At 39.8% G+C, this 23,042-nt stretch overlaps 2 protein-coding genes across 2 annotated transcripts in view; both read right to left on the bottom strand.

The window, feature by feature from the left end:
* LOC135485400 (UDP-GalNAc:beta-1,3-N-acetylgalactosaminyltransferase 2-like) overlaps positions 1–23,042 on the bottom strand; it is a 137,207-nt gene that overhangs the window by 24,197 nt on the left and 89,968 nt on the right. The gene's annotated exons all lie outside the window — the stretch shown is intronic.
* Positions 1,920–22,592, bottom strand: LOC135485401 (melatonin receptor type 1B-like). Its single transcript, XM_064767388.1, has 3 exons — positions 22,578–22,592; positions 15,749–15,795; positions 1,920–6,190 (listed from the first exon to the last, which is right to left on the bottom strand). The coding sequence occupies exon 3, from the start codon at positions 5,382–5,384 to the stop codon at positions 4,266–4,268; it is 1,119 nt and encodes a 372-aa protein (XP_064623458.1). The 5' UTR covers positions 5,385–6,190; positions 15,749–15,795; positions 22,578–22,592; the 3' UTR covers positions 1,920–4,265.

The following is a 23,042-nucleotide window of genomic DNA, read 5'->3' as shown; positions in this document are numbered from 1 at the left end:
GTTCGTAGTAGGGTGTCAAAGTCGGAGAGATGAAGAGCCACTCGTCTCTTGTAGGGGGTTCATTGGAAGTGTTTGCATTTGTTAGCCTATAAACACAAGATTTTAATCCTTCAGTCTTGGGTTTGGCGGAGAGAACTAATCTTACATAAGTCCCAGAACAATATCATATGTCTTTATGGCAATATTTATTACTGGGACCCAGTACTGTGCCGTTCTATCCAATATTCTTTGAGGCTGTTGGAAAGACTTCTTGTCTAAACAGTGCCATTCTGCCCCCTCTAAGGCATATGTTGGTAACTAATGAATTGACTGCGAAATGAACGCAGTTGAACACAATGTGAATAATTCAGTCTCAGTTTCGCCGAAAAGAAGGCGATATGTTACTATTTGATAATGTATATGATCATGATAATTAGGAGACCCTGTGTTGGTGTTTGATCCAACATACTTCGATGTGATTGGAGATGGAAGTTTGCCAGAGTGCCTTTAAAGGTATGATAAAGACAGCATTAGTATGCTACCTGGTGCTATTCTGATGGACCATATTGCCAGGAAAACTTAGGTGGCAGGTCTCTATAGTCTTAATTCACGTTGCGGTTGTCCAAGTGAAAGGTAAGTCTTGCTGAAAATTTATTGGAAGGAAATCTTGATCTTGACGTACCTGAGTTTGACCTTTAGCTTGATCTGTCTCATGATTTCATGATTTTAAATTCAACAACCATTCATTTGGCGGCCACTATCCCGACTGTGGTGTAGCACCCGACTGTAACTGGCATGAAAAGGGGATACGCTGGTTATGGATGTCAGATCGTGGTTCCCTGACCTTTGCAAACAATTTCATTGGACGTAACCCACGCGGCGACACCAAGGACCGCTGGCTGATCTATTGATATGTTCGTATAGGGTGTCAAAGTCGGAGAGAAGAAGAGCCACTCGTCTCTCGTAGGGGGTTCACTTGGAAGTGTTTGCATTTGTTAGCCTATAAACACAAGATTTTAATCCTCTAGTCTCGGGTTTGGCGGAGAAAACTAATCTTACATAAGTCCCAGAACAATATCATATGTCTTCATGACAATATTTATTACTGGGACCCAGTACAGTGCCGTTCTATCCAATATTCCTAGGTCTGTGGGAGAGACTTCTTGTCCAAACAGTACCATTCTGCCCCCACTAAGGCGTACAGTGGTAACTAATGCATTAACTGCTAAATGAAAGCAGGTTAGACACAAGGTGTTAATTCTTCAGTCTCGGGTTTGGCGGAGAAAACTAATCTGACATAAGTCCCAGAACAATATCATATGTCTTCATGACAGTATTTATTACTGGGACCCAGTACAGTGCCGTTCTATCCAATATTCCTAGGTCTGTGGGAGAGACTTCTTGTCTAAACAGTACCATTCTGCCCCCTCTAAGGCGTACAGTGGTAACTAATGAATTAACTGCTTAATGAAAGCAGGTTTAAGTCAAAGTGTTCATCCTCAGGTTCCGCGGAAAAGAAGTACTAAAACCGATCAAATGTTATCCTGTTCAGATTTACAACTTGGAGATCCAGTGTGATGTTTGATCCAACATACATTGAGGTGGCTGGAGATTAGCTTCTAGATTATATAGTTTGCAATAGTGCCTCATCTGATTCAAAGGTATAAATACCCTACTAGTATTGCTGCTGGTGTAATTCTGATGGACCATCAGCGGTCATCATGTTCTTGCCAGGAAAGCTGAAGTAGCAGTTTTAGTAAACATTCGCATTGTGATCACCTAAATAGAAGATGGGCCTTCATCTTGATTATGACCATGACTCAACCCTAACCTTGATCTGTCTCACAATTTCAGGGGTCCCATGATGTGTCTGGCCCATGAGGTGTGAAAGCAAGATTGAGTCGTCTTACTTACACTGCCCAAGACGGATTACAACGTAGAAATTGTGTAAGCAAGCTTCAATAAGATAACCACTTCTTTTGAATGAGAAATACTACGGAGATTGTATCTGATGCATGTGATCGAATATCACAGTTCAAGAAAGGAAACATCTAAAATGACCTGCACGATTATCTCAGTGATGAACTATTTGACCGACTCACCAGTCAATAAATGCAAATTTTCCACAATCGTAGTGTTTGTCTGCTCTAAGTCAAAACCAATGAGTTTTGAACCAAACTCTCTATGGAATCACGATGGAGCTTTTAACTCGATATGTCGTATTTCATTTTCAGGGTCATGGACCAACAGTTGAGATGCCCTGAAATAGAGTAGTGTTCCTGGGACGAAGGATTTTATTACGCTTTTGATATCTGACGTTTTCAAGGTCATGGGACTCGGTCGAACACAAATAAACTGGAGCGCCTCCTTTTATCACAATGTACGTTGCACATACAGAGCCCCTTGTTAGAAATACTGTATATCTGCTGGTACACGTGGCTGGTAAAACACCATACTTATATTTCTTATTCCCGTTTATACTTATTTCGGATCCTTGGAGGATTATGCTGGAGTATAGCATAACCCTTTATTGCCAATGGGAACTGCATTTAGCCTTTACCGATGAATTACTAACGAGACCTCCGTTGAGAACCCAGAATGAAGTAATTTCCTTGAGATTCGGGAATAAGGAATAAGCAACCAACCTGAGGCTTTGTAAAACCATTTACATGTACATCGACAGGTCAATAAACCATTGTAAGTCGAGCATTCATATTTTGTTGTGAACATACCGTATTGAATTAAATATGACATGGAAAGTTTCACAATTTAGGTTGTTGTTTGTGCATTTCATCATGAGTGACCGTTCTTAATCCAGGAGAAAAAAAATGTGACAAGTCTCCAAGATGCATCTCTTTTCCCGATTGGGAAATAGCCATTGTCAGATCGAGACCTGATACAATGTTGTTATATCCATGTGTTCTGCCCTTGTAGCGACGTGAACCATGCACTGTTGATATGGGCCACCTATAATATGTATACACAACCCACAACATTACTCGGCAACTAGTCCTAGTATTCTCTAAGATTACACATATGAAATAACACAAAGCTAGTGCAACCCCCGCCCCTGCCCTGGGAATACAATATCCCATCATAAACCTCTGTACAAGACTATACTTGTATACAAAAGAAGATGAATTGTTCTCATAAAATCGCCCAGGAGAATCGGCATCTCATATTTTTCTCTGTGGACACTCCAATTCTGCGGAGATTATGGTCACATTTGCTCGGGAAAATCAAAATAGGCTCAGAGCATTTGTGTCTCATTATGTGAGAGTAATCCATCTCCCGATATGGTATACAGTGGGTACATAGCTAACTTTCATTGTTATTTACAGTGTGATACAGAAGTAGACAAATATATATTTCAATTTTTTGACCAATCAAATTGAAACATGGCAACTATTAAAATCAGCTGATGAGCTACGCAAATTCGTGAAAAGAATGTTTCTTGGACACAAGTTAAATGGACCAGTAATGACTCAGAGTAAGAGTGTTATCACTATGCTGGAGATGGTCTTCACGTGACATCACGCAACCACCACATTGGTCAAGGTCACAATGGATAACCCACGTCACAGCGAAGTGATAATGTCAAAATATAATGTGAAAGTTTTGACATCATTGCTACGATGGTCATTAAAGAGTTGAACGGCTCTCCTCACGCAAGGCTGAACAGGCAAATTCACTTTTTTGTTTTCACCCAGATTTCCGCCCCAAACGAGCTACGTCCACATCCACGTCGCTGATAGTTTAACTAACACACGATCTTTGAAATACTCTAGGGAATACAATGGCAGCCATCAAATGATATTCTGACGACCAACATGGCGGATACTTTGGAGTCACATGACAGGTCTGACATCGATGACAAACTTCTTCACCAGTATTTACGGTATCCATTGAAAAATCTTTACTGAGAGGATCGACCTACAATACTGCCACAGCCTTGCATCCAAGAACATCCTTTCTCATACGTTCATACAAAAATGGTGGCTGGTGTTCTACAGAAACATCGTTTGCAGCAGGTCCTTCCACGATGCTAAGGTCCCACAAACTCATTCCATCATCATCTGTTACAGAACACATTTGGAATAATAACCCAACTTTACCGCTTACATCTCAAATTTCTTCTTTCTGGAAAGAAATCTAAAAGGGGTACGGTTGTACATTGCCAAAAGAATGACAGGCAAACAGCCTACCGCTAATGAATCAACTGCATGCAGCATGCAATTCTTACACCATACATGGAAACGTTTGGAGTCAATTAATTAGCTAATTAGCTAATCACCACAGGCACTTGACCTGCTCAAAAGCGATACACTCGTCCTATGTTCCTGGTCATTGTTTGCCCTCAGATACATACTAATCGTTCCGTTTCCTGCAGTACTCTCCTCCTGCACGCGTAAGTTCTCCTTGACGCATGACGGACAGCAAAGTACATCGATGCATGCACTTCTGATACTTTTATTCATCGTGCCGTAGAGGACCGGGTTTATTGCAGAAGCAATTGCATATAAAGCTGTGATGATGACGTAAACATCCGGGCTTAATCGTCCATCTTTGTCCCCAATACGTATAAATCCATACGGGACGAATCCAATCACAAATACGATAAAAACAACGCCAAACATTTTGGTAATTTGAATCTCGTGCTGGGCCGACCGATCCCGTATTCTGGAATTCCGGCTCATTCGATGAATGTAGCAGAATATCATGGAGAAACAGAAACTAACTATCGTGAAAGGAACTAGTATTAGTGTCACAACAACCGCAATTGTCCGAGCCCCGTATTTCGGCGAAAAGACGCAACGCAGAAGTTTAGGGATGTATATGGACATGTCTATGACAAAAGCAGGGATGACAAGGCAGGCCGGGATCACCCTAGTCACGACCAGCACACTCAAAATATACCACGTTTTTGACATGCGTTTATACGTCCGGTTGTGACAGACAACGAGATATCTATGGATGGCGATAAAGGCGTGGTGCCAGAGCGCAGCTCCGGCTAAAAACATCGAGAATTCCGGCACGATTCCGCAAAGACGGTCCCCGGTTATCCACTCCAGTGCCACGTACGAGATAATAACAAAAACCTGGTTGAAACAATTCAGTAGATCATTGACACATAGACTTATTATAAACACATTCACGATAACACCACGCATGTTTTTCCGCCGCAGAACTGCCCACATGATCCAGAATGTCCCGATGATGCCGCCCAGGACAACCAGTGACATCACTATAGCTGTTATGGCTGTTGAAAGCCGTGACGGTTTTATGCTGTTTGGGTCTATCGGGGTAGTCCCATTCGTATCGAACCAATCTGTGGTTGTATGGAATGAAAAGTTCATTGACGGAGTTGCTGAAATCAGCAGTTTGGGTAATTGTGTAGATGACATTTTGTCAGATTTTTATACAGCTGCACTAATCACTTCGTATTCTATTCCGTGTCACGATCAGTACACACGATCAGAAGCTGCCTTTGTCAAAAATCCATTTTAATTGCCAGAATCATTGATCTCCAATTATTTACTTGCAGTCCTTTATTTTCCCATATTTTGAGTAACGGTGAAATCATATCATCAAGGGAAACTGAGACACAGATGCAGGTATTTAGTTTTCAGGATTTCACCATAACTTCCAACCAAAGAAATGAGTTTCTTTTTGTATCAAACAATTCTGGAATTCATGATCCATTGAGAATTCTTCTTCCCTGTGTCAAAGTCTGGTACTGGTGTAAAATCTGATTTGCCACTGACAAATTATCTTGTTTATAAGCTATACTCACGATACACTTGTCTGACCTATTCCTAATGTTTATCCCTGCTTCTCTGACCCACATTTAGTCTGACCTATTTCAAATGTTTATCAACGCTTCTTCTACCCATACCTTATGTTTATCCACGCTTCTCTGACCTATTTCTAATCTTTATCATCACTTATCTGACCCTATGACCTTTTCCTAATGTTTATCCACGCTGACCCATTCCTACTGTTTATCCACACTTATCTGACCTGTTCCTTTTGTTTATCCAGACTTCTTTGACCCATTCCTATTGTTTATCCACATTCCCAGAGTCAGTCAGAATGTGCACCTGTGATAATTCTATCGTCTGCCAAGACCAGCAGATCTCAACTATCCTTTACGCATCGACAACAGAACTCATCAGGGTAGACGACGATTCGTTTGGAACACGCTGGGCCACTGTAACGAGAGGAAATGGAGAACATTAGTTAGATACACAAACTTGTAAAGGATACCAATGTGGAATTATCTTTGAGGCCGTGTGGTACAGTCTGGATGCTCTTGAGTGAGAGAGGATAGCTGGGGTTTGAAAAATCTATGATTGGGTATTTGCCTGACTCATAAGTGTATTGTGTTACGAACGTATCTGTCAAGGAAGTCATAAATGGAAAGAAGGAAAGAATCAGAGCAACAATCACATATTATTATTTTGGCATATCATCTTATCATCAGGTGGACATCTTTTGCTGTGTGCCGTTTATTTGTCAACCCTTTTGCAGTGGGAGTCGTAGAAATGAGAGCTGAGAGATCAATATGCTTCCATTAAAGATACAGACAGATTATGATCAATAGCAAAGATACAATGACTATGATTTCTATAAAAGCTAGGAATACGATGAAAAATCTGCGCCAGACTTATGCTTATGTATGAGTCACTCAATGACAACGTTCATCGAACATGTCAAAGAGTGGAGATCGAGGTCACTAAAGAAATATAGCAGCACACCTTCTTGATAGTGGAGTTCTCAAGCGCAAATTCTTTGAGAACTTCATTCTCTCATTTTGATCACAGGCTTCTAGATATACAAACGGGAAGCCAAAAGGTGCAAGCAAATTACGACAGTTCCAGAACACTATTTTTTCAAGTTGCACCCAATTTCAAAAGGATCATTAGTTTCTTCTTGGTCAACGCTTTCAAAGAAGTCTAACTCACCCCAGGTAAGCCAGAAAGATGAACAGCTATTTGGAGTTTAACAAATGAAACGTGTATACAATGCTGGACCACCCTATACTGAAATCAACTTCAGGTTGTACAACTGCACAGAGAAAGTGTGTAAGCTGGACATGATTGGAATATGATAACAAAGTCGGTGGGTGCATTATTGGTGTAACACTACTCTAAAGGTTAAGTCTAGCGTTCTGAAAGGATTTTCCCAATATATCCCTTTGACATCCAACTACAACCGGCAGCATCATTAGACTGTAAGGTCAGGTTTTACGCAAGGTGCCCTGCAACCGCTCAGACTCGTCTTAAAAATTGTTTGATATTGTCCGAGTTATGGAGATCATGCTTTTTAGATCAATGGCCTAATCCTTAATTTCCGATGCATTTAAAATGAAACTTCGAAAGCTTCTTACACTACATGTAGCTTTCAACTCACACTCAATCCAATTGGCAACACACCATGAAATTAGGAGAAAATATGCCACGCTGAATTAGGAGTAATAGGCACGCTGTCTTCCAAGTCTCTTAGATTGTTCGCTAAGTTCCCAGCTTTCATCTTAAAGTGAGAATCTTGTTCCGAGGTAATCATTCGCAGGATAGTTTAATCAGGCTAAGTAACAACATGCTGAGATTATTAGAGACCGGTTGGTTTTGGAGACAAGATCATACGGTAATTGACGGGATTGAATCAGTCAGGGATGGCACCTCAAACGGTTTGCTGTAATCATGTAGTCACACTCAGATTATAACCACCCCCAGGGGCATCAATATCTATCTACATGTTTCATATCTAGTTGGCACATCCTGAATTGATATTTCCCTAAGCTCTGAATGATGATACGCTTTGAGAAAGGGGCAACAACATTTAAAGTTCAAAGGTTGGGATTATAATATGATATAAACTATGATAGAGGTTATCATCTGACTTCACACCAAACCTCGAACTATCCTGAAACCTTTTAGCAGACCTCAAATGAGCTGCTTCTTTATCCTGCCGAAATTCTACGGTTAATGCATACACTAGTAGGAGGCTTTTTCCGACTTCTTCACGTTTTCTCTTACTGTTTCTTGGTGTATCCGACAATAGTCCGACCTTTCCCTGAAAAGTCGGATTTCTAGAAAACCTGTGAAAAGTACTGGGGCTTCCCAAAATAGGGCATTAAAGATCAAAGACCTATGTTGAATGGGGTTAATGAGGTGTGAGCCATGCACTCAGAGTGACCTAATTGAGTGAGCTACATGTATGTGTACACGTAATCAGTGTTTGGTTCACACCTCATTCACCCCATTCAACAGTTGATAGGTATTGCCCTATTTCGGGAAGCCCTGGAAAAAGTCGGACAATATCAGACTTTTGTCGGATAAATCAGGCAAAAGTTAAAGAATCCGTTAAGAAGTCGGAAAAGGTCTCGTACTGGTGACAACAGTTGACAATGTTACACTAGAAGATAATTGAAGTATCAACAACTCCTTGCCTGACTGATTAAATCGCCATAGTACTCACACTAAAAACACAGTATGAAGATTTTAGTACCAGTCATCCTTAATTGTTTCATCAATAATCTGCTCTTTTTTGCTGCATTTACACTTCCTCCATTATGATTTACTTTACACATCTCGTTGAAGTTAGAGGAGATGTCCCGACACCCTCAGGGTATTTTCATTAAAATAGCTTTTTTCTAAAATCTTATGCAGTTCTTTCTAAGATGAAGCGCTTACACATTATCTACATGAAAAACTACTATTAAAAACCTATTACGAAAACTGTCATTAACTTTGCGCTATAAGGAGAGGTTCAACTCGGAAGGATTTTAGAGATGCCAAGAATGTGACATTTATCTCTGCTAAAAGAAGCTTTTGGTTGTAAATTGGTACATCCGCTTCCACAGAACTAAGCACAGAAAGGAAGAGATGTTTCATTTTGATTAAAACGGGGAAGGAAGAATTATGAGAGTCCAACTTTATAAGAATGGCTACAAGGAATTTTGCAATAAAGACTTTGATAAAATATTGCAAGAGTCCCAAGATAAAATTGGCCCAGCGCTATAAATAGATTCGTTGATTTGTTTTCGAAGTTGAAAATCATCAATACATTTCAAATACTGTTTGCTGATTTGCCAAAACATCGAGGAAATACACCATAGCCTACCATAAACTACAAAATCTTCGCAAATTGCAAAATTTACAAAATTTGGTTTTTCGTGAATCTTGGTTATTTGCAAAACCTGTAAAAATAAATGGTGCGTTGAAAAATAATGAAAAATAAATTGGTGGTTAACAGTATGCCTTGATGCAATCTGACTCTACGGTGAAAGTACACATTCCCAAGGATTCAATCACCTGTCTTTGAGCTCCGAAGCTATTCTGGACATAATCCTTCCGCGATTCCTTTCCCATTCATCCATTCATAAAAAAAGGTGATCCTGGATTTGATATCTGAAACTCAACTGGATTAGATCCGGCATGGACATATTATGGTAAAGAAATATGAAATCATACAGGCTGATGCACTTATGATAGTAAGGAATGTGCACAGCAAGTAGCATTCTGACAGATTTCTTCAACGATATATGTCACAAACGCCGCCAACCTACCTGGTAAAGACTGTAAGTGATGGATCTTAAATTTAAGTAATAAAGTAATCCAAACATTTGTGTCAAAATCGTATGTTCCTGTTCTCGTAACCTGTCACGGTGTTGCTTTATAGCATATAACTTTACAATTTCCTACCGTGTACATTTAATTCCTTTTGAAAGAATATGACTTAATGTTCACAGATTAAAAAGAGTTGGCAACTCTTGAACTCGCAAAATGAAATTACGACAATCAGTATTATCAGTTTTCGTGAGAATACAAGAATGAAATTAATTGCATAAGAACGGATTTATGCCTGGTGTGACGGCATTAAGAGTGCCGCAAAAACTTGCTAATGATAATTAGCAATAGAATTGTAATAGCTTTAGGAATAAGACCAACGGAAATGTTAATATCAGAATCTTACGTTCTGCCTTTTTGTAAACGCCAAAATGTGGTAAGCGATACAGCGATTAATAAGATTCCACCACTTTTTCACCATACGATATAACGCAGTATCCCAGAGGACTAAAGTTTGATCAATCAGATTGGATTGGCACAGCGTTGGCGGGAATAAAACGATTACAGTCGAATTTCATTACAAAATGCATTGTGTTTAAGAAAAATTATATCAACTAAGGAATAGGAAATGAGAAAATCCTTGGCAGTCATAATCTTTGTCATCGACGGAAGGTGCAAGAATGTTTTTATCATTGTGACGTATTGTCGTTCGTCATTTGGCAAGGTTTCATTGGAGATCCTGTAGTGCTGCAGAATGGAATCCGAGATGGTTCAAGAAGAAAAGCAAACTAAAGTTGAGAAGCCAAGGTCAAAAGAATCCATATCAACAGTATTCCAATAAACATTTTGGACAACCGTGCCAAAAGCAGCCCGTGATATCGAGAAAGGATGAGTGGTCCAATATTACATTCTTTTGTTTTTTTAGGGTGGGCAAGTGTACATACTTATTTGATAGACGAAAAAACGAGAAAAACCTGACGCAGTGGTACTTACATACCCTGCATAACAGAATATGATCAATGGAATCTGCTACCGTCCTTAACAGCACTGTACTCAATGGCAAAGTAGACCTATCACTCGCAAGAGATAACACACAAAGTGTTTCAAATTGTCTACAAATTGTCAATCAATGGATCTTTGAAACACCAAGTGGTTTCTATCAATTAGCCAATCATCCAGAAAAGCACTCTTGTCGGCCTACGGTATCAAATTCTTCATTGATTTGCAGACAGAGCATCCTGAAGAACATTGATGAATGGATGCAAATCTATCCTGCCTGTACTCCTCGAATGGATCCAACACTATCCACCTTGCCTGTACTCCAAGTACCTTTACAAATAGATGCAACTCAATCCTGCCTGGACCCTTGTTCCTACTCAGGGTTATCAGACTTACAACCGGATATCCGGCAGGTGTAGCGCTGGATACTTGTGATATGTAGTAGGCTACTTTCACATCAATCAAGCTTAGAGTGGTCACGATATGCTTTCTCCGTTAAAGGCCTTTCTGTTCACTACGACATCGGGTATGACTGCATTTTTAACGGCGTACCCCTATAACTTAACTCTTCTCGAACGAGGTTTGAAGTGAGAAGTAACCAACTTCGTCAAGGAGGATACCGCGGTGACGTCACATCACGTGATCCCGACCCATATTAATGATCGCTATGGCCAATCAGATTCAGTCTACTGACAGCACCAGCACTGAACACATCTCCACGTCTCACTGTCTGGTGCGCTCCTGTACACAAAAACACCAATAGACATGAAATATTGCAATACCTAGTATGGATTCTTCCTGTGTAGAATAAAATTTACAGAGCAGATTAACTTCCACGAATAAAAAAGACGTTTGGCGTGGCCAAAGTGCGCAAATAATGGGAAATAATGTCTCCGCTAAAATACACTACGAAATACACTAGGCAATGCACTACGCGATACACGGTAGAGATGCAGTTGAGTTTGTTATTGTTTTGACTTAGAAGCCCGCCCATATCATAATATATTCATGTATTCATGAAGTATGAACTCATTTCTGTCCCATACAACTCTAAGAACAGTCAATTTCTCCTTATATCATCACCGAAACCGCGATATCCGCAGGAAGATTTCGTTCTAGTGTCCGAAAATGCATGATCTTACAGGGGCGCTAACTCGACAAATAGAGGGGATCTATGGGGATCTATACGAGTTTTAGGTACTACAGGTCTCGAACTTGTAAAATCTGTAAACATGCCTCCAAATCCCATTATGATAATGAAGAGATTGCCCCATATCTGGGAGACTGTTTTGAAACCATCGCTAATTTTGGAAGATCGGTGCCGGCTATTTGGTTTAAAAAACCCTATTTTTCCCCATCAAAACAGCACTTTTCATTATTCAAATGATAGCTTATTGTCTGAAGACTTATTTCATAGCAGAAAAGTACTAATAACTATGATTTGATGCGAAAAATCTAACTTTTTTGATGACTTGATTTTCCCTTGGCCGTGGATCGAGTTTGTTTACAATATGCAGCGCCATCTTGGAAAAGCCGTGACGTCACCGCGGTATCCTCCTTGCAACTTCGTTGACAAATGCTTGTGGGTGTCAGGCATTATTATTGACTCATGTAAACGACGATCGTCAGTAATCAGGGTAGACGGCATGAAGGTTACTGTAGAGTCCCCTCAAGGTCAGCGCAGTAATCACACAGAAATATAGTAGTTCTTCACCAGGTTTTTCCTCGTATAATCCTTTGTTGTCCGAAGACTGTGAGTCGACAATCTGAATGCAAAATACCCACAGGACTCATTTAGGAGATTGGAGATAATTATTGTATTCATCTCTTGAGGATGAAGCAACAATGCAACAACTGGTAAGGAGGCAAGAGGTTTTATGTCCATTCTACGGTCTTATTTTGTTAAAGAGGTCCTGCCATGATGCAGATAAGGAACGACCGGTTATGAATAAATAGATGTGTAATAAATGATATTAATTTTTTTACGCCAGCCGTGATATGTCTTGATCGTGGTTGATGGTTTTTAATAAAATCTAAAATTTGAAATACATCTTGAAATTGTATATGATGATGCTATTTCATTGGAAAACATATTCATTGAGAACTATCACCGAAATCAAGGTCAAAGTCAATTGTACCAATAACTAGCTCCTTCATCATCACTAGTCGGAGGCTCTTTCCGACTTCTTAAAGGTTTCTCTAACTTTCCTATTAATCCGATAAAAGTCCGACTTTCCCTGAAATGTCGGATTTCTAAAAACACCCATTCAACATACGCCTTTAATCTTTAATGCCCTACTTTGGTAAGCCCTAGTATTTTTCACAGATTTTCTAGAAATCCGACCTTTCAGGGAAAAGTCACACAATGCCAGCCTTTTTTCGGATAAATCAGGAAAAGTTGTAGAGAAACCGTTAAGAAATCAGTCAGAAAAAGCCTCCTACCAATGCCTGCATTCATTCGCCTACAGGCGCTTTCAACAGACCTTGAATAATATAAAGCCAAGCCGTCAATACATATTCGTCCCTTTAAAGCAGTATCACAGTCAATGATTCCATCACGGGCTATATCACGACAGCAATACCCCCAGAGAATTTTGATTGCACCCAATAACGGATGTCTGACTTGCGCAGCCATTAAATGTGAATTCTCAGCTGCGGTTTCAGTTGGCCACATTATGTCGATGAAATCTTCTAACTTTCAAGAAATCACTACCCTGACGACTAGAAATCAAAAATTCATATGAAATTGCTGATATTCGTACCACAATGAGCCCAACATGACCATCTAACCGCGGTTCAGATTTTTCTTACTAGTATTGGCAAGCGGAAGATGTAATATATTATTTTCATTGGAATTAGACACATTTGAAATAGCTGGTAGAAAAATATTCAGGGCTGCAGCTCTTCAACGTCCGGTATCTGGTTAATAACATTTTCTTAAGCCCCGTGATGGCCATGAAGCAGTCTGTTTCACCAGCTTTACCTTGCCAACCAATAGCCTTTCCAACTGGCCAGCTCAGGTGTCCTCTGGCAAAGGTCATTTTGAACAACAATATACCCTGGCTTTCAAAGAAGATTTTCTGGAAGTATCAAAATAAACTCTGCGCCTGTTGTAGTAACCTTTGAAGTCATCTGAGAAGCGCTTTCCGTCGAGCCGCCTCCAATCTGATGACAATCGGACACAATCCATCAATTTTAGGTTACGAGTTTTTTGCGTTCATCCGTGTTATTTTTAACTAAGTAGTAAAAGCTTTCAAGGGGAGATGATACCGAATGATTGATGAAAGGCCAACTTCCTCAACACGCAATGAAAATCAAGGAGGAAGGAGTAGATGGATGGACAGGAATGCCCGACTTCGTGACTTGAGCCACTTAGCAAAATTGTCCTCGGAAGAAAGATTATGACTCGGCTGTCTCCACTTTCATATGAAAAGTAATCTACCCACATATTGACATATAAGACGGTGCTAATACAAGTGGATTAGTGACAAATATCTTGAAAAGTTCGTTTTCGGCTTTTGCATTTCAATCCGACTTGCTCTGGTCAACTTCCTTTTTCGCATGCGTCATTATCAGAGACACTACATGTGTGTATCTTTGTAGAAATGCTCTTCTCCTTCTTCTTTCCAGTGACTTGTCTTCAGCCACCACGACTAGTTGTGAAGTCCGATTATGTTTGGTACAGATCAGCCAATCGTGGTAATAGATGAACGCAATTGAGATCAATGTCTGATCAGCTACAGCTGAACACATTACCAGCCATTATTCCCATTCGAAATCAGATCCATAGACCACCGGAATACAAGATTACACTAGAAGGAGGCCTTTACTTCTTAACGTTTCTCAACTTTATTTCTGATTTATCCGACAAATATCCGACATTTTCCGACTTTCCCTGAAAGGTCGGATTTCTAGAAGACCTGTGAAAAATACGTTTCTCAACTTTATTTCTGATTTATCCGACAAATATCCGACATTTTCCGACTTTCCCTGAAAGGTCGGATTTCTAGAAAACCTGTGAAAAATACTAGGGCTTCCCAAAATAGTGCATTAAAGATCAATGGCCTATGCTGATTGGGGTTAATGAGGTATGAGCCAAACACTGAGAGTGACTCTTAGTGTGAATCCTAATTAGCTCACTCAATTAGGTCACATGAGATGGAAGGCGAACATCATACGGTGCGAGAAGTGGTTTTAAAATAAACGAAGAATTCATTTTGTAATTAAACTCCAGAAAGTTCCGAACCGGGGCCATGGAATTCGAATCTAGTGTAAGAGAACTGCAAGTTGAAAAGTCAAAACGTCACCTGATCCAAAGCTATACCATAACGATCTATTAATAGACAAACAGACCGCTAAAAATAACAGGTATCATCCCTTCTCTAATAATATCAATGGTAAGTTGATGACAAACCACCCTCGCACTTCCCATGATGGGTTTTTGATACAACTTTCTTGAGCCAATCCTCAGTGTTTATTGCAATTCCAATACAAAACAGTTAATGTCCTTACACATAGCTCTAGGGATGCCTTATATTTTCCTGAGGTAATCAGCTTACATGCTTTATAGAAGACCGATCAACTATTAGAAACATTCTGATATCAGTATATAACTCCATTTATCAAGCTCTTATACAAAGTAATGCGTGAAAAGGAATAGCAAAGGAATTTATACTGCCCGTTACTTGTACTTAGCCTCTTGCCTGCTGCAATATTGGTTGTCTCCCCGAACACCGCAAGTGTGGAGCTGAGTTTTGGGCAAAATGGCCTCGGTGATTTGCTGCTGCCACAACAAGACACATTGAACTATTAAATCATTACAAAAAAATCATTAAATTATCATTAATCGTTCCAAATCCAATTGCACCACGGTAAAATCAGTGCATATTCCTATTTATTGGCATGATAGCTATTAACCTAGGTTACACGATTCAGTGCCTAGGCAAATGCTGTTAAATGTGCCATGAATAGGAGGCAGATCAAGGATCACTCAGAGAATAATTGTTAGTCCCATTGGTACTTTTCATTAGACATTAGGTGAGTCACAGGGGGAGGGGAGGCGTAAATGTGACCCGCCTTGTATCACATAAAGAGAGCCGAGGGAGACTACCAACTATTTGTGTATGGCATTTCAAACTGAGAAGAAATGGTGGTATTCGAATTGGCCAACATCAGTAAAATGGAGGAAAAGTACTTACATTTATCTCGAATTGGTGCACACTACGCCTCGTTGTAATATTGTAGGCTGCAGGTAAAAAGAATTTGACATTTATAGCTTAATATTGAGATAAAACACTGCCATGCTTAAGTAAGAGCAATGAAATTCCTGGAGGGTAAATCAACTAAGGTTTCATTACGTATTAAAGATACAAGATATAAGTGGAGGGGCATCCAGCGTAGTATTAACCTGTAATACACAATATCTGTAACTCATTGACCCCATACAGCTACAAAATACATCCACCTGCAATCAAATGTAATACAATACATTTGTGGAATATGCAAAGGAAATACTTATCCAAATATTTTTTCAGGTACATCTGTAATCCCATCTGACCCCGACCCCCCCCCCCCCCCCCCAGACTCTGACACCACTTTATGTTGTGAAATGTATTGTTGAAGAATGACTTGAGAGAAAATGTTGGTTAGTCAGGGTGTTGGGCCATGGTCACAAGATATTAATGTTTGTATTTTGCTCTCAGCAGTCCTTGGTGTCGCAAGCAAGGACCACTAAGTTTAACTTTGATGGCAAATGTTAACTTTGCGACCTATTCAATTAGAAATTGATACCTCACTGCTTCTAGAACCACATTGCTAGACCTCAAATTGCATTAAAAACTCTTGGCTCGCACATCAAATCAGCCAAATCTCCATAATCTCCAAACAAGAACCCACAGCTCGGTATTGATTCCTCAAACCCTGTTCACCACAGAGCATATTCCACCATGTGTTACGAAGGCAAATTAACTGTAATCGAATCTCACAATTTAAAGGAAGACTTTGCCAACAGCAACATTTTCACAAACTAGCATTTTTTGAATGCCGTTTCTATAAAACATAGCAAATGTCATGACACGAAATCTAAAAGATACTCAACCGCGAGCGTGCATGAATGTCGTGATAGTTCAAAAGAGAAGCAACCAAGAACTAATTTCAGCACACACATCTGTTCGTTCCCGTGCGATGAAATTTTAAAAAGTCTGATCGACTTTGCACTGATGAGAGCCCTGGGATACGCTGAATCTGATGAATGGAATATCAAAGCCGCAAAGATTGACACTGAATGGAATGTCATGTCACATGTTCTAGGATAATTGATAATAATCAGGTTGCTACAGGTATAAGAGTCCGTTTTTGAAAATTGATTTCAAGTGATACGTTTTTGATATCAGTCATAACATCCTATATATCATGAATGGACTATCATTGATATCACATCAAATGTGAATGGTCAGCAACTATAAGTATGCAGTACTTCTAAGAAGAAAAAACACACTCATCGCACAAAACCACAGAGCTATTGTTGACCACGTTGAAGTGAAGGAGACTGCAAACATGATAAGACAGCTCTCCAAATGTCATGCCCTCGCTTGGAGTACCCACTCAAGGCTAAGAACAGATGAAATATCTTCAGAGAGCGAACAAGATCTATATTGATGGAGCAAAGTAACATATCTGAAGCCGGCAGAGGGAACAGTTTTCTATCAATTGGAGGTAACATATGAACCATTGAGAGTTTTGGATGGCCAAGTATTTCTCAACTTTTTTCAGAAGAAATTAGTAGAAGTTTTAAAATTACTTCTCTGTCATAACAACCTCCTGAAGTACATGTTGAGGTCGCAAAGCGATACTCTTGATCTCGATGAGAAGAAGCTAATTTGATACCGCCAATTTGCCATTAAGAAATGTCACCACCCACACACCACAGCTTCTTATTCACAAACGGTTCTCGTTGTGAAGCCAATTTATTGCTTCAGATGTTTTTAACCAACGATTTGTGCTCTGGCAGAAGTAGGTACTTGAAGCTAAGATAGAAAGAGTTTTCGACATGGGCTGACACGACCTTTAAAATGACGACACTAGTCAGTCTTTGGAGAATAGATTGAGATGGACTTCATAACACATTAAAGAACCCATGCATGGCATGAATTTGTATATATCTATACAGTTTATCGGTATTATAGTGAAATTTCCTGTTTACCGGTATAGTATCTGTAACATGACCGCCTCCTTTGATGCCAATTCTATCTGACCACAGGGCTGATACCGATGATTTCCAAAACTTATTAGTCTACTGCCATTTTCAGTAAAATGGTTGAGATAAATTAATTTTATCTCAAAAGTTGTCATGACCACCTGCAGCCAAATGCTGTTCAGTCGACAGCAACGGCCAGTTTCACTTTGTCTGGAGTGAAGTGGCGTATTATTGAGTTGAGAGCTGTGCCACTGTGCGCTCTGTTCTCAGTAATTGGATGGAAGAGGAAACCGGGCCACATTGGGCAGAGAGAGTCGCCCTTCTAACGCTTGAGATGTGCATCGTTTGCGTTGGGAGTCGAACGCATGACCTAAGAGATGAAAGAGGTTAATTACAAACATTGGTTTTTACACTGCCCCACCCTAATACTCAGAACGGAAATGTTGTCGGTTCAAATCCCTCCTAAACAGCAGCTAAGATCAATAGCATCACTCTACATGGTACCATTTTTAGATATTGAAAGTGCCCTCAAAAGTACTCGGCCAAAACAGCAGGCCGCTTAATATAGCATGAACCCAGTAAGTACAATGCCTAATGCACCTTGTGCGACCAGGTATTGGTAAAAAAAAGAAGTCCGGTTTTTCTTAAAACGAATGCAATGTCGCTTACTGGATTCGTTCAGGCATCCCTTCAAATTACCAGCAGGAGGCCTTTCCGACTTCTTAACGGTTTCTCTAACATTTATTTCTTGATTTATCCGACAAAAGTCCGACACTGCCCCTGAAGGGTCGGATTTCTAGAAAAGGTGTGAAAAATACTAGGACTTCCCTAATTTGGGCAATAAAGATCAAACGCCTATGTTGAATGGGGTTGATGAGGTGTGAACCAAATATCCATACTGACCCTTTCTGCTGCCTTCTTGAATTGGCCATACAATAACGTTATTCAATACAAACAGGGATATTCATATACGTGAATAATGTGACCTGTGTCAGTCCCTGAGGGTTTCCGTCAAGGTTAGAGAATACCCACGGACAGGATAGAGCATTTGCATCTTCAGTTGGGGCCAATCATCCATTTTAGAATACTCCGGGGAGCCTATCACTTTCAAATATAAGCAATACTGCTAAGTTACTGGGCTAAACAAACATTACTCTCCAAATTTGGCTTCCTAACTTGCTACAAGGCGACCTTCATTTTGTAGGGTTACAAAATTAACGTAGTTTCAAATTGTTCCACACTTTAAGGAAGGCAAGGAACTGACACTTATTAACATTTTGTGTTGTAACTTCCGATAAATCTTCACATTTACGGAGCAGGCAGACATTATTTCCGCCAATTTTACGCTAATTGTCCATTAGGAAAATGGCCATGCACACCATTGCTGCCGTTAATTATGTAATTCTGTTCTGGCAATGAATCATTTTCTTTCACTATCGAGAACTACAGGACTGTTGTAAAAGGTGATGACACTATGATTGAGCATGATGAGGTTTTGAGGGACTGACATGATATTCATGTACATTTAGGTGCGTATCATTCGGAAATAACTTAATTAATTACTCCTTTTTTGAAAACTTTGGCGCGGGATTCTTATCATTTTCAACAGTTTACTACCGAATCCAGGTGGTGAGCGTCAGCTTGGTCGCACCAGTTGCTACAAAATGACCTCGGTGCTATGGCGTGACTCTTTCACGGCGCTGAATTCATCTCTTTACATCTTTAAATGCAGAATTTCTTTCTCGGTGGATTTTTACCCTTTCATCTGGAGATGTGCGCACGAAACTGTTACAGATGAAGGAATGATACATAAACTACAGGATTGGCACAAAAAGTACCTCAAGTCTTCATCAATGAAGGGTCTTATAATACATTGTGTACATTCGAGCATTGTAGTCTACTGGTAGGGTACCTGAGGACGGAAAAAGCAGAGGTACGTAACGTAGTCGAAGGTCATCACCCTCGAGCGAACCGCTTACAATAGCTGGTATCAATTTACATCTCGCAAATGAGCTTTGCTCCGCTATAAGTCGAACACAGGGCTGCTTTCCAGCTAACATACTCTACTCAAACTCCACAACCCGTCATTTGCCTCAGTCAACAGATATTGAACATATTGAAAAAACCCTCACACAACACGAGTGCGAAGTCAAAATGGTAAAAAAATAACGGCATAACATAACTGCCACAGAAACCTTACAAATATTCTATGACATTTACGGTGCGTTACCGCGAAAACCGATCTCACCTTTCGGGCATCTCTACGCGAATGAATCAAACTCAACATGATAATATCCATCAAAACTTTTCCAAGCTGATTTGTAAGCAAATATCATAAAACATCTTCCGTCGGAAAAAAGGAGAATTCAAGACGAGTAACAGAATCAACTTTGCAGGATTGCATTAGGCGCAGTACTCACACTACAATCGACCCATAGCTTTTTTTCTGAGATGTTACGATATACACTGTGAAACAAATGTTGGTTGCTTATAAAAGACGATCCAGTTAAGAATCCTTCAAATCTAAGAGGAAGGATGTGGTCAACTAGCTAGTTACACTTGTAGGAGGGTTTTCCGACTTCTTAACGGTTTCTCTAACTTTTCCTTGATTTATCCGACAAAAGTCCGACTTTTTCCCGAAAGGTCGGATTTCTGAAGAACCTTGTGTAAGATACCAGGGCTTCCCAAAACAGGGCAATAAAAATCAAAGGCCTAGGTTGAATGGGGTTAAGGAGGTGTGAGCCAAACACGCAGAGTGACCATATATGTGAATACTATTTAGCTCACACAATTAGGTCACCTGATTGACCTCACTTTCAAGGTCAGAACTCAAGGTCATCGTGAATCTGATCCACGTTAGATAATCGCAAATATCCCAAGGTTACACGGTTTGCCCATATCTGACCATGGTGTTATCGAATAATCACGCGGGAACCATACGACATTGTTCTGTTTGAAGGAACAAGTTGAGGTGACTAACTGCTTTCTTGCATAAAAGAACAACCAAATAGCCTTAAGCAAGAAGCTCACGGCCAACTTCTTTTCTTCAGATTTTGAGGGCTATCATACTAGGTCTTTGAGAAGTTGTACACTTAATAGAAATACTCAAGTTTCACCCATCTAAGACCGTTTCTGATTATCAAGAACACAGGTGATATCGTGCACATGGTAGTTCAATGCCATTCAAAGTGTTCAATGTGATTATATAGGCCAATGAGTTTGAGAACACCAAGTTCAATTCTGCATCAACCAATGAAGCAGTTTTACATTCTCTTCGAATCCGGGGATGTTCTCAACATGGTGAATGCTCACTTTATCAAAACTGTTACCTTCCCGAAATCATGGACTGAACGGTCTTCCAAAAAGATCCTCTCTTCAATCAATCATCGATTATTCTAAAGCTTCAATCTCTTTTTAAGATACCGCGCAAGAAAATATCAAGTTGCTAATTCCCCCAAGGCGAAATGCTTAATACCAACATAATTCAATTGAAAGATTCAAAGGCTAAATCCACCCTGGAGAATCGATTTCACTACACAAATATGACCATGCAAAGACGTTGAAGTTGGTCGATTTCCTACTCTCTCATGTCAGATTATGGTGATTGTTACTGTCAGGCTTGTTTAAAAAAATATAAGTGTTACAAGTCATTGTAAGTAAGTAAAAAAGATAAGATCAACAGACAAATTTTCGACCGATGGAAATTATAATCAAAGGCCACGGGACAGACAGCAAGTTCTTCACTGGTAGATTAATCCTGTCGAAATGTTGGTCAATGCAGTCTCGACTAGGGATATCAAAATGGCCCCCTGGCAGGCCAGTGACCAAATATGTACAGGTGTGTGTTTAATATGTTCTAATTTGAAATTTTCGAAGCTTTTGCTGGGATACTTGTGATATGATAACCAACACGAAAGGCGAAGTGGCCAAACTCCAAAGAAAATCAAAACAGCTCCTTAAATCAGGATAACCTGCAACTGGTGATAACCATGGCAGTACCCTATAAAACTTTTCATATAGTCAACCAATGAAAGTAAGATGGTTAACCTGAAGTTGCAAACGCAATAAAACAGCAAGATGTCCTGAATAGATGAAAAGTATCGAATAACTACTATATGGGGGCACGAAATGCGAGACAAATTGAATAGTGTTTATCGAAGTCAATAACTCATCAGAAACCAGAACCACATAACCTGCCAATACAGTGATAATACTATGAATTCATCAACGACAAATAAATGCTTTTGAAAGAAAGATTACACCATTTAGAAGTGGCTTCATTCAAAGAAGTACTAAAAGTGATTTACCTTGTAAAAAGCCTGACGTAAATATCAACTTCGCAAATGCAAACACTAGTTCTGTGATAATTTCCAAAATCCATGAAGCGTATTGAACGAACCGCTGAAAGAGCCATAGAGTCTATTCATCATTTAAATTGCCCTTATCTCGAGGTCTCACGGACAGCAAACCAAAAAGCCAATCAAATCCTATTGACCGTCACGGCAGCAACATTACTTAAAGACCATTAAGAAGAGGCTATCAATTTTGTCAACTTAGCCCATCGACGGTAAGGCAATCAGAAGAAAAACACATTTCACCAGTGATGTCCATCAATCGTATAACCGAAAAAATGTCACATTTCCATCAATCGTATAACCGAAAAATTGCAACATTATACCACAGGAGCAAAAAGTTCACGAACTACATGTATAAAAAATGGTCTCATAGATGAAAAGTGCTTCAGCAACTCATTACAAGTTCATCATCAACGAACCACAATAACCATCATTGAGCAGAAAAACCCTACAAATGCAAACATGAGACTTACTTACAGTTAAATGACCGATTCTTCAACGAGATAACACAGCTTTGATAGTTAGTCCTTACGCACGCAAAGTTACCAAGGGACCCAATGATCAAGTTCCACAACATGAAATCCCTCAAAGAGAGTCACTCGTTTTGATATTAGATCCACAAGTCACACACTCACGATCCGAACACCACAACAGTCGTTGTGAAAGTGAACTGCACGCTCCTTCCAGCTTTTCAACAACATAATCCACTCCCACGGTAACAGTGAATGACTTCCTTTGATGGTAGGCAGCATGGAAAAATCTCATCGAGGGGTGATACTCCACCACGCTTGTGCCAACGAACAATATATTAATCATTGATAATGCAGCTTCGATATTATATAGACAATGGGTAATTGACGCCGCTAGAGCAGTGATAGAACACAGCTTGTTATATTAGGAAAATTTTCATAGATGATCGAAGGAATTAAAATCTGAATAAAG

This window comes from Lineus longissimus, chromosome 3, assembly GCF_910592395.1.
Source record: "Lineus longissimus chromosome 3, tnLinLong1.2, whole genome shotgun sequence".
NCBI lineage: Eukaryota > Metazoa > Nemertea > Pilidiophora > Heteronemertea > Lineidae > Lineus > Lineus longissimus.
This window is presented reverse-complemented; position numbering and strand designations above follow the sequence as displayed.